This window comes from Schistocerca cancellata, chromosome 2 (assembly GCF_023864275.1).
Source record: "Schistocerca cancellata isolate TAMUIC-IGC-003103 chromosome 2, iqSchCanc2.1, whole genome shotgun sequence".
In the NCBI taxonomy this organism is placed as follows: Eukaryota; Metazoa; Arthropoda; class Insecta; order Orthoptera; family Acrididae; genus Schistocerca; species Schistocerca cancellata.
The window spans coordinates 726,573,823-726,587,497 of record NC_064627.1 but is presented as its reverse complement, the minus strand read 5'-3'; the positions used below and the strand labels follow the sequence as shown (position 1 = coordinate 726,587,497).

General features: G+C 41.9%; 1 protein-coding gene across 2 annotated transcripts in view; it reads left to right on the top strand.

Moving 5' to 3' along the window:
• Window positions 1–389: 389 nt before the first annotated feature.
• LOC126148089 (C-type mannose receptor 2-like) overlaps window positions 390–13,675 on the top strand; it is a 72,885-nt gene continuing 59,599 nt past the window's right edge. The window contains exons 1-2 of one of the 2 annotated variants that reach the window (XM_049915734.1): window positions 390–482; window positions 9,632–9,840. In XM_049915734.1, the coding sequence (XP_049771691.1) occupies window positions 9,703–9,840 (138 nt within the window). In that variant the 5' untranslated portion in view covers window positions 390–482; window positions 9,632–9,702. Of the gene's footprint in view, window positions 487–9,631; window positions 9,841–13,675 lie in introns of both variants that reach the window. The other variant, XM_049915733.1, reaches the window with a different exon arrangement.

Below are 13,675 nucleotides of genomic sequence, written 5' to 3'. Positions count from 1 at the left end.
TGAGGCATGCTTTGCGAGAAATGTATCGAGAAAATTTCGAATTTCTTGACACAACCGCTCTGATTTTCTATCGCCAGAATGACGTGAAGAAAAGTCACTTAACACTTTGGATTTGCAATTTACGGTACACATCTGCTGGGAAATTTAATCTGCACCTTACGGTAGAAAATAAATGGGATGAACACACATAGCAACAGTATATACATAGCTGGTGGCACAATGTTTGTATTTATATACGTGGCGAAGTGCAGGTAACGTGCTGAGGGCTCCAGCGACTGTCTGACATGTCTCAGGAAAGCGGACTTGCAAGCGACGAATGGAGGGGGATGAGCGGTCACGTGACCTCCGTTACTGAGAAAATTGCCGTGTCCTCTGCCTCACATATAGCAGGAAGTTCGGCCAGCAGCCGCCACGCACTGGTCTGCTCTGCCGTCCTGTCTCACCGTTCTCTCGCGCTTCGTGTGGGTGTTTTGTATTCAACAGTAAGTAAGTATGCTTTAGTCACTACAGTCTGATGGATTGTTTATTATTTTTAGAAGGCTTCAAACGCTTTTATTTGATGTGTTTATAAAGTAGCTTACGATAGTTAAATTAAATACCTGATCTAAGGTTCTCGTGAGGGCAGATTATCAGTTTTTATAATGTTTGTGTCATATCTGTACGAATTTTATTGTTCATTGTAGAGCTTACAGCTTGCAGTTACTTTCAAAACAAACCATTATGGATTCCCTCTGACTGGCTAAGTTGACTGTTTCCGGCAGCAAACATTCTCTTCCATAAGTTTAAATAGTTTCACCGTATTTCCAGACTCTTGCTCCATCAGAAAAGCCTCATTTTTCTGTGCATTACAATTCATGTGCTTAGTTTCATGGAGAATGAACAACATTTTTGCTTCATTTTAATTGATTGGACTAGCAACTCGTGGTGATATTGAGGAACTGTCCCTAAATCACCACATCTGCCGTGTTTTAACATGGTAGGCCGGCCGGCGTGGCCGAGCGGTTCTAGGCGCTACAGTCTCGAACCGCGTGACTGCTACTGTCGCAGGTTCGAATCCTGCCTCGGGCATAGATGTGTGTGATGTCCTTAGGTTAGTTAGGTTTAAGTAGTTCTATGTCCTAGGGTACTGATGACCTTAGAAGTTAAGTCCCATAGTGCTCAGAGCCATTTGAACCATTTTAACACGGTAGCACTGAGACTCTAGCGTTGCCTTCTATCTCGCAGTGAGATATTTAATTAAAAGTTTCTCATAAGGAAACATCAGGATGAAATATATGACTTTAAATAAGTTAATCGTGGCGACAAGAAGACTACCCACACAGATGATGGAAAACTCTCTCTTTTTAAGGTCGCCGTCCAGGTGCAGCACACTGGTAAATCTGTAGTTTGATTGAATTTTTTACCTTTTTTTTACCTTTATTAGTCCATCACCTACTTTCTTGTAAGTGGGGCACATCAGATCTTTGAGTAGGCCGATTGGTGTCATTGTTCCGTGGCGGGAGGCCCATCAAATCCGTACAATTATTATGAAAAACGTGTTACCTAAAGTAATGAAAATGATATTTAAAAATATTTCAGGGAGGTTCTAGTTTCTGTTAAAGAAGTGTCTGACGAAAGACCACGAATACTATTCGGTCGTTCACCTTAAAACAATTCACCTTCAACATCTCTTAGTTAGACGCTGAAAATCATCCATAACATATAAAAAGTTTGTTTTATGCCACCCAACAACTCCTTACTACGAATAATTTTCTCCTTTTTTTCCATGTATAGTCAGCTTTAGCACTTGCACCACGAAATTACTTCGTAAACGAATGTGTCACTTGTCACTGATTTCCGAGCTGTGCAATCGTCAACTGTTTGTACACTCCTGGAAATTGAAATAAGAACACCGTGAATTCATTGTCCCAGGAAGGGGTAACTTTATTGACACATTCCTGGGGTCAGATACACCACATGATCACACTGACAGAACCTCAGGCACATAGACACAGGCAACAGAGCATGCACAATGTCGGCACTAGTACAGTGTATATCCACCTTTCGCAGCAATGCAGGCTGCTATTCTCCCATGGAGACGATCGTAGAGATGCTGGATGTAGTCCTGTGGAACGGCTTGCCATGCCATTTCCACCTGGCGCCTCAGTTGGACCAGCGTTCGTGCTGGACGTGCAGACCACGTGAGACGACGCTTCATCCAGTCCCAAACATGCTCAATGGGGGACAGATCCGGAGATCTTGCTGGCCAGGGTAGTTGACTTACACCTTCTAGAGCACGTTGGGTGGCACGGGATACATGCGGACGTGCATTGTCCTGTTGGAACAGCAAGTTCCCTTGCCGGTCTAGGAATGGTAGAACGATGGGTTCGATGACGGTTTGGATGTACCGTGCACTATTCAGTGTCCCCTCGACGATCACCAGTGGTGTACGGCCAGTGTAGGAGATCGCTCCCCACACCATGATGCCGGGTGTTGGCCCTGTGTGCCTCGGTCGTATGCAGTCCTGATTGTGGCGCTCACCTCCACGGCGCCAAACACGCACACGACCATCATTGGCACCAAGGCAGAAGCGACTCACATCGCTGAAGACGACACGTCTCCATTCGTCCCTCCATTCACGCCTGTCGCGACACCACTGGAGGCGGGCTGCACGATGTTGGGGCGTGAGCGGAAGACGGCCTAACGGTGTGCGGGACCGTAGCCCAGCTTCATGGAGACGGTTGCGAATGGTCCTCGCCGATACCCCAGGAGCAACAGTGTCCCTAATTTGCTGGGAAGTGGCGGTGCGGTCCCCTACGGCACTGTGTAGGATCCTACGGTCTTGGCGTGCATCCGTGCGTCGCTGCGGTCCGGTCCCAGGTCGACGGGCACGTGCACCTTCCGCCGACCACTGGCTACAACATCGATGTACTGTGGAGACCTCACGCCCCACGTGTTGAGCAATTCGGCGGTACGTCCACCCGGCGTGGTGCCCACTATACGCCCTCGCTCAAAGTCCGTCAACTGCACATACGGTTCACGTCCACGCTGTCGCGGCATGCTACCAGTGTTAAAGACTGCGATGGAGCTCCGTATGCCACGGCAAACTGGCTGACACTGGCGGCGGCGGTGCACAAATGCTGCGCAGCTAGCGCCATTCGACGGCCAACACCGCGGTTCCTGGTGTGTCCGCTGTGCCGTGCGTGTGATCATTGCTTGTACAGCCCTCTCGCAGTGTCCGGAGCAAGTATGGTGGGTCTGACACACCGGTGTCAATGTGTTCTTTTTTCCATTTCCAGGAGTGTATATAATTTACAGCTGACGATCGCTTTTTAAGAATGATCCCAATGTCATTATACAGGCGTTGGTATTTTAGTAATATTTATGAAAGTTCTGAACGTTACAAACAGCCTCTACGTTAATAATTCTATAAAAAATAACGTTAACCGACTAAGGCGAACTGCGGTTTCCAAATCAGCAAAGAACGAAAGAGACCAAGCTGCAGACATTGCTCCATGTAGCAGCAACACACCGCTCGTGCAGTTTGTTGAAGTTAACTTCAGTGAATTCTGTATCTATCTAAGTAGTTCATATTTTGTAAATGCTTAATGCTCTGGAAGCTTCGCGGTGTCATAGACCTAAAACAGAATTATTAGAAAGATGCACCCGAATAGCTGCTTATAGTATTTAATCTTTATTAATTGCTACTGTTTCGGCATTTATCGCCGTTGTCAGGTACCTAATAATACAGTTTTGGTGAGCCCGTTAATAACTGTGAATGTCGTTTGTATTAAAGTGACTATACTGTACTCAAGTCTAGAATGATTTACGTCGTTAGCTAACTGTCTTACTGGTGTCAGTGTTTAGATTAGATCGTAAATGACGTAAGTATATTGAAAATAATACGTTAATTATGGTTTGACAGTAGTCTGACACTTCTACTCTTACGAAGTTGTATGTTTACAAATATTATACAGATAAACAGCAATGTTCGACAGTTCTACTCTTACCACGTTATATGTTTACGATCTTTATACAAGTGAACAAATGGTTCAAATGGCTCTGAGCACTATGCGACTTAACTGCTAAGGTCATCAGTCCCCTAGAACTTAGAACTACGTAAACCTAACTAACCTAAGGACGATACACACATCCATGTCCGAAGCAGGATTCGAACCTGCGACCGTAGCGGTCGCGCGGTTCCAGGCTGTAGCGCCTAGAACCGCTCTGCCACTCCAGCCGGCATACAGATGAACAGCAGTGTTATTCTACTAACAAATTTTTGTCATGATTGTCTTTCGTTTTTTCATATGTTACAGCCGAGTCACTCTTCTTCATGTTCTAAAAGTCCAATAAGGAATTTGAAACTGTATTTGTGTCTGAATTCTACATACTCAAATTTCTTTTGGATCTTAGCTCGTGTGCGTATATAGATTTATAATTCTTCAAGAAGGCTCATTGCAAGACCTTTTGGTATTCTGTTCAGGATCCGGAATGGGCTTTCGGTTTTATCAACAGATTTTTAAAATGTAGAAAGAAGCTCGACTGATTATTATAGCTGTTTCTAATGTGTTCTCTTTTATCTGACTTTAAAATGTCTTTGGGTTTGGCCAGTGTAAAAGTTATTACAGTTGCTATATCCGATTTTATATATGCCTCGGTTGTAATAGATGTTCTAGTGACGGCGGAACGTAATTTCATTGAAAGCTTCTTATTGTTTCTAAAGGCCAATTGAATATTTGTGGCTTTAAAAAGTGCATTCGCTTCGTTGGAAATTCTACCAAGGCAGACTGTTGGTACGTAACTAACATTTGGTTTAGGGAATGTTTCTAAAGTGACAGTCAGTATCGTTCTGTAATTTTTTCTGCTTTGCTCTTTTACATTTGTAGTATAATATTGTGATTATGTTTGGATCAAATTCATGACTACGGGCTGTATAACAAAATGTGTTAAGTTCTTTTTAGCTGTTGGCTTTTATAAGGGGAGGTTATTTAACCTATTAATCACTAGAATCAAAAATGCGTGTTTATACGACATTGGACGACAGACATTAGTTTTTTTTTACTGTTGTCACAAGTGGTATTCTTTCTATAGTTAGAAAATGTGTAGTAATTATTATTTTTCCAACTGTGAAGTCTAGATAGTTAATGATTTTGTCTCTATCCACTTCCATAGCGAAATTAGTTTAGGGTTACTAGTTGACTACTTGGTGGATATTTTGCATATCTGGGTGGCTGCCCTTTACTAGCATGTGTTTGTTCCCCAATCACTCATGACTGTTGAAAAGGCCATTGATAATACTGAAATCAGAACTTGAGCCAGGGAGAAAAATAAACTGAAGATGAAAGGCATTGCTTCCCACGCTTTCCTTGTGTTTTTGCGGTGGTGTTTTTAATTTTTCCCTTATATAGGTTGACAAATTTAGTTGTGGCAATGGATGGCTTACAGTAACTATTTTACGCTGTGGAGATATTGAGAATATTGCTGGCATTGAAAGTTTTTGATAGGTTTTATTAAATTTTGGGAATTGCTCTGTCACAAAATTATTTGATTTTCGGAACAAAATTTATCCCCAATCAAATGGAGTACCGTGGTTAAAAGTGCAGCAGGAATATTAGCCTATATTTTCCGAAATTCTCTGGAAGAGAATATTTTTAACTCAAACTGACCTACTGTTATCCAAATTGTACGCTGTTTTGGGTATGCAGACGATAACCTCATTTCGGTAAGTGGCAGCCACGCAGAAATGCAAAGCATCCACGAAAAACTCAAATTACTCCTTCAAATTTATTTCACTATGAAAATGCAGAAAGACGATACCATTAACTATCTAGACTCACTATTTGCAAAAATAACAATTACCACACATTTGATAGGTGTAGAAGGATTACCACTGCTGATGACATTATAAATGCCAATTAGTTTTATCTAATGTCACATAAATTAGCATTTTTGCTTTTGCTTTCAGTGATTAGTATATTAAATAATCTAACGTTAGAAAAACAATTTCCAAGAATGTTTGCCTAGCCGGGGCCTCCAAACGATAGATATCAAACCTGCAGTTCTAAATCGATCACGCGACTGTGGTGGCGGGCGTTATGATCATGTTTACAGGGGTCAATACAGCAAGGATAAAAGAAGAGAAAATTGTAATTACACTGGTCGTCGACGTTGTCGTCATGAGAAGTTCCATTTGATGTGTATACTACGGGAAGCATTCCCTTTTTGCCGTAACCTGGGTAGACTCTGCCTATGTCACGCAAAAATATGGGTAGAGTGTCACATGCGTCAACTTTTCCTTGCAACCGCAAGTTATGGAAATACAGATACTGAAACAAGTAGAGTTGGTCTCTATCGCCTGGGCGTCCTTCTCTTTTAACGGAAAATATCACAGATTTTCACAGCCTCTCGATATTCTGTGTGTGCACCTGGGATCTTCGGAAGACACGAACTCTGCACTATGGTTCACGAACTCGTCGTTGAATCCTTCTGCTTTCAGTGTCGTGTAGGACTGAAAGCCGTCAGTAATCACTTTGCCACCGATCAGTACAAAGTGCTCTATCTCTGGAGAACATTCATACAAAAAAGCACTTCCGGGACTCTCGTTCTCTACCACCGAATACGCAGTTATGTTCGATTTCATTCTTTAAAGGTCGTCCTATCTGGTTTTCCGTTCTTGCTATGTGCGACTCGTCCTACACTGTCATTCTTGGCATAACTCACTTCTCTGCAAAACCCGAAATAGGTATTCGTAGGTAAGACAGTTTCCGATGCTGTTGCTTGCAGGGTGTAATACCTAATCCAGCAAGATACAAGAATTATACCGGCCTGGATCGATAATTTCGAAAGTAAGTATTCTTCGTACCACAATTTTCACAATGAAATTGTACAGGTATTTAACTATCAGAACTACTCTTACGAACTTTTATAGTCTTCTCAACCGCCGTCTACACAGTCCCTCCTTTCGTCATCCAGTATTAGTCCACATTTTCGACAAAACTTCAGTTTTCTACAATACATAAACATGGACGTAGATTCTTCCACGTGAGGCAATTGGCCGACGAAACGTCTACGACACCAGAAATTCAAACTCCCTACTGACATAAAACGTCCATAAACTTCTTAGATCTCACCATTGACATCAGTGCACACACACACACACACACACACACACACACACATTGTTTCAAAATGTACAGAAAAACAACTACAGACACAGTAATACCTTCTTGCTCACAACACCCCATAGCTTACAGACATGCAGCTTTCCACTAAATGGTACACCGTCTCATATCTATCCCCATGTCCACAGATGATTTTAAAGCAGAGTTAGATACAATATTATTTATTGCCACAGTCAATGGCTACAATCCAGTTCTTATTGACCACATCTTGCACAGGAAACAAAAACGGAAAATTATACCCCTCCTCTATGCCCCACCTGCTTCCCCATCCACTGTCTGCAAGAAATGGTGTACACTACCATTTCTAGGTCAGGTATCACAGACTGTAGCCAAAGCACTGAAATCGTGCAAGTATAGGGTTTCTTACTATGTCAGGAACACTACAGTCCAGTGTGTTTTTAATACCAAAGACAAGATCCAGTTATTAGCCAACAGTGGGGTGTACAAAATCACCTGTTCTGATTGTGACAAATTTTACATTGGTCAGTCAGGCAGAGACATATCAACTAGGCTGGCTGAACATGAACGCTGCAGGAGGCTTCAGAATTCAGACTCTGCATTTGCTGAGCATGTACTCAGTGAGGGTCACAACTACCAGCCAGTGTCCCATGTATTTCACTTAGCAAACAAAGGCCATAAACGCAACCTGCTGGAAGCCCTGGAAATCAACAAACATTTTGCTCACAGTCCAGATCTCATCCTAATTGACCAGACACAACTCAACACTTCCCCTCTCCTAAACTTCATATAATCATCTTTGTTGTTCATTACTTCCCACACTCTCTTTTCCTACATATTCCCATTTTCCTGTAGTCATTAAGTTGTTTTATTTGTTGCAGTTGTCTTTGTATTCCACATAGGCTGTAGTTTCAATAGTTAAGGGTTTCCTTTTAACTTGTACTTGTATTACTGTCCATGTTTAACTCCCCTTGTAGTTGTCCCATCAAATAAAGTTCATATTTTACTTTGCTCATTTATTTAATGAAAACTTGTACACAGCCACTGCTTTGATTATAATATTAATGTTAAAATGCAGTACCATCACACTCTCAAACTGTAGGTTCCCTCAAACACCTCAATTTTCCTGCATTTATTAATTTATGTTTATCTTATTGATGTTGCATAAGTTCCTTGTGTATTCTGTATTTACACTGACAACTGTCTCTTCTTTTTTTTTAATTGGTTGTGTAACTTTATTTTTAGACTAGTATCTACTCCCTTACACTTACACTGTACCTTTGTAAACCTACTACGTTAGCTTTGAATCAATGTACCTTATAAGCTAAATACTGTTGGCATGCTATGCTGAGACATAATCACAATCTGTCGGTTGTTGCAGTACACTTCAGACTCTCTGACATTGGATATTCAAAGCTATTGTTACGACAGACAAGAATTAAGGAAACGTCAATTACTCACAGATTTCACGTACGTTGTAGAAGGCATCATTACCGAGCATTATTATTCGAATCTATGCCAGCTCGTTTCATGGTACAAGCGATAATGATACAGAAAGTCACAGTTATCATCTGCATAATGTTAAATGTATGAGAACACTTAAAATGCAAGATAGGATTTTTCTGATGAATGTCTGCTCTGATAACCATTTGTTGTGATCGCCAGAATTAGTTGGCTAGTGTTAGTGAAATCTAACAAATACTACGTGAGTGTACTGAAAAGTAATGCCTTCTAACTTTTTGTATTGAAAGTCTCAACGCTTTTAAAATAAAAACAAACTATATTAATATTGTACTTCTTTATTCTTCATGTCCACATACTTACTCTCCAACACAGTCACCCTGGCGAACACATTCCTCCCAACGAGAGACCGGTTTGTTGGTAATGTCGCTGTCGCATGTTTGACTTTTACGGCAATCTGACAACCTCATATCTGTTTGCACCGCTTCATCATTATCAAAGTGAAGTTCCCGAAGGTGTTCTTTTAGTTTTGGAAACAGCTGAAAATCGGATGTGGCCAAGTAGGGACCGTATTGATGAAGATCGGTAACAGTGAACCGAAGGCATCGGATTGTTGCAAATGTTGTAACGCTCGTGTGTGGTCTAGCATTGTCATGCTGAAGGAGAGCATGCTCCTTGTGTAGACACACGAGTCAAATTGGCTTTTTCAGTTATCTGAGGGTCTCTCTTTCACACACCAACATGGTTACCTTACACACCACAGTTACGTCACACACAGCCATGTTACTCTCTACAGTTCGGAGACCTCTAACGGCAGAGGGTTGCAACCTGAGTCAAGGTAACGGTAAAGTCGACGAAGGAAAATGCATGACATATAATATGTCAACCGGAATTAAGAGCAGAATTAAAAATTGGGTGACATCGCTTTTCATCACGCCCTCGTAGACTACAGTTTCTAAGGAGATGTGTGACTGTTACTGAAAAGCTGAGAACCAGGACTAGGGGAACACATGAACTGCATACACGAGGTACTCATTGTTTTGCCGTAGGTGAACATAAAGATCTGGGCGAAGAATAGCTCTGCTGTGAGCGGAACTACACGCCCACACACAGCACTGCGATGAGGCCGCTGTTCCTGACGCTGGTGACCGCTGCCAGTGTGGTAACTTCGCTGCACGACGACCGGCGTCTGAGATGTGACTGTCACCTCAACCAAGTTAACTACCACCAGATCGATTTAACCTGTGGCTACAACGCAGTAAGTATAGGAATAACGGATATCAACGACACAGTGTCAAGTTCCTTTATTTGTAGTCAAGCATACTACAGTCAAGCACTTAAGCGTCATTAGTTTATTAGATCATATTTCCTCTACAGATTGTACGTAAGGGTACAGAACAAGTTAACGCCTAAGAGAGGGTTTGCTGTTTGAGAAGTTCATGCCGTAAAATTAGAAGAAGTCTAAAGCAGAACATTCATGTGTTTCATTGAACAGAAAAGTTTTTCCATAACCACAGAACAATAAATATAAACATTGCTACTCTGTTTCGTTGCAGTAACCTAATCATAAAGGCAACAGAGCGCTTTAATCTAATACCGAAATGTACTATGAGTATCAGTAATTGTATGGGTCATATTTTAAATGCTTCTCTAGCAATCTTTGCTGCCGAGAAGGTTCAATGATTCCATGCAGAAGTCAACCACACATAAGAAGTTGAAGCTGTGTTAGTTAAATTGAAATAATTTTGTCATTTATGCTTTACATGAATACCAAATATTGTCCACACCTATTCCGCCATCAGACTTTTCCCAGCAAAACTTTCATTCGGTTTTGTTTTTCATATCCGAACTCTTTTTTGTTAAAATTTCTTTCTTTTTACCTAATTCCCAGTCACGATTAAAGCGCATTCAAAATCACTGTTGTCATATTTAATCGAAGTAGTTAGTACACGTTTATGTCCATTTCTAGCGCTTATTCCCCGTTCCAGTTTAAATAGCCATTACATTTTTTTCTTTTATTTGCCTTTTAGTGCTGCACTTCCGTAATAACTGAATTAATTCCATTAGTTTATGTGATTGCTTTCTGTGTTAGAAGTTTATGGCTGGCTATAGATTTCTTTAGATTTTATTTTTAACATCACTTTATGAATATCGTAATTCTTCATTCGTTATTTACTAATGTAATGGATTCCGTAATGTTTAATTTTTAATCTTTGTTCGGTATTTTTTGTCGTTTTCCTTATCTCCTGCTCCCATCTCCACCACCCTGGAACCCTACTTCTTTAATTTTATAAAATACTTATTATTTCATTTTATAAATTAAATATGTAGGGATCTGGTAGGGAGGGAGGGATAGGAGTGGGTAATCTGGCCTCACACATTCTATCACTTTCACCTCTTTCCTAAGGTTGTTGATATGTGCTGGCGTGAGCTGTGATGTATGGTTGTTAGCGTCGTTGGCCAGAGCGCTGCAGGTCGCCAATTCAGGCCCGACCGCCAGCAATTTTTTTCCATATTTATCAGTTATGGAATGTGCTTGATGTATCCCATGTTTGTAACATTTTTACAATCTTGAATATTCAATGTCTGTATAAATACCAGCATTCTGGGATATTCTAAGTTCGTATAAATAGCTTTACTCGAGGTCAGTCCCGTTCTGGTTCTACATTGGTATTCGTGCTTTCAGTGGTAAATGTGGTAGGTCGTTCACAACCCTGCTCCATGATTTGGACGGACTTGACTCTGGTTATCGCGTGACATTCTTTGGTGGAGAAGCCAGCATCTACATCATCATGCTTCCAATATGCCAACTAGCCGACTACACAGGCAGGAACTGGAATACAAGCAGTACATCGTCCCTAAGGTCCGTATAGTTAAGAGACCAACAGATTCCAAGCCAACAGGATGTCAGCTGCAGATCCAGGCATCCGTTAGTGATTTTCAGAGACACTGGTCGGGACCCGATGAAATGGCTTAAAGGATTCCACCGAGCTACCTAATACAAGCGTTGGGAGGATATGGTGTGCTTGGCAAATGTGTAATATTACTTGCACGGCACAGCCCAGCAATTTTTCCAGGACGTGAAGGAGAAGCTCAAAAGCTGGGACAAATTCAAACCACAACTGAAGAAAACAATGACGATAGTCAACAGCAAGACCGCTTATCGGAAGGACAACTGAAGAACAGGGCAAAACGTAACGGCGAAACGACACAATCTTACATACAAAATGTTTCGTCCCTTTGCAACATTGTGAATCCAAATACAACTGAAGGTAACCAAATCTCATGTTTGATGAAAGGAGTCGCAGGAGGCATGCGCGAAGCTCTTCTGCTGAAGAGAGTCATAAACGACTGAAGAATTTATCAAGCGCTGCCAGCGCATCGATGTAACAGGAAAATGAGAGAGAGAGAGAGAGAGAGAGAGAGAGTCAGAGCGCTCGTGAGCTGTACGAAAGAGGTATGATTGTCTTCTGAATGTGGTCTCTGTCAACTGTGGAAGAGAATCATGATCTACCTTATCTCAAGCACCAGGTTGTAAGGCAACAGATACAGCATTTTAAGGCAGCGTGAACTGTAAGACCTAGTACATAAGAAGTAGTGGACTTGAACGTTGACCCTGTGCGTCAGGAGGTAATGGAGAATGTTGAAGAATAGTTACATAGATCTTAGGCACCAATTTCCACATCTATCGAACAGGCCGTGAATATTGAAATGGGCCACCGTTTTCAAACGTTAATCTGGCATCCGGTGCTGCAGAGAAAGAAGGCAAGTGTTAGACGACTATTACTCCGAAAGATATCAGCCTTCACAACGGTTTATTCGCGCCACTCAACTGCAGACGATTATAGTCGATCTTCGGGACGAAGTTCATCGCCGTACCTAGACGAGGCAGTTTCTTAACACATCGCAGCCGCTTGATATCGCTATACTGAGGTACCAACCGCTCGCCTAGCCATCCAGATCAGGAAAACTAAACGAGGTGACAATACAAGTGAGGCTGCCTCAGATGAAAATCCTCCGTGGACGACAGTTGCAGGGATGACAGATAACCTCAAAAACGTTTTCACTGACGGCTGATTTGTCCGGGCGTTAGTCGACTCGCTGTCTCTTTTTCTGTGAAGTCGAACACTTATAGTCACCAACTAGAGACGGCCATGTCCGACGGTACTAAAGCGATGGTGCTGAAAGGAACATCGTCCGTGAATTAGCCAGCGGTCATTTAGAGTATTGCCAACTTGACGAATGGATGATCCGGAAGCATGAGCAGCAGATGCAACAACTTGACATCAACATACCTTTATAGTTCTTGTCCTCTCCTTGTAATAAGTAACGACATGCGATGTTTCTGTGACAACTACTGAAAACTGAAGAAAATCACGAGGAAAATTTTTTTTCTCCACTGCCATGTTTTATCCACTACAACACATTTACGACACCTTAGACTGCTCTAAAGGAGCAAAGTATTTTCAGCTAAGGACACGTAGACAAACAAAATCGAGATTAATTAAAAGACTGCCTTCATATCTCCTGTTGGTTTTAGTGGGCTTAAAGGTGTGCTGGCTAGAGTGTGTATCGTTTTGGCCGGTTTCTAATGTGTGGTGGACAACCTGCTTCGACACCTTAAGTGGATGACTTGTGGTTCAAATGGCTCTGAGCACTATGGGACTTGACATCTCTGAGGTCATCAGTCCTCTAGAACTTAGAACTACTTAAACCTAACTAACCTAAGGACATCACACACGTCCATGCCCGAGGCAGGATTCGAACCTGCGACCGTAGCGGTCTCGCGGTTCCAGACTGACGCGCCTAGAATCGCACGGCCACAACGGGCGACTGGATGACTTGTCTTCGCTATATGGATGATACTGTAGTTTCTTCTAAGACATTTAAAGAACCTGTTAGCTACCTGACAATCGTGCTGGTGTGTTCTCAGACTTTAGGACTCTGTCTGAATCCGTAAAGTGCCTCTTCTCCGCCTAAGAAATAAAATAAAAATCTTGGGACATCTAATGAATGAGATGGAGTTCAATCTTATCCCGAGAAAATACGAACAGCTACAGATTCTCCACATTCGTGATGTGAGGAGTTTTCTC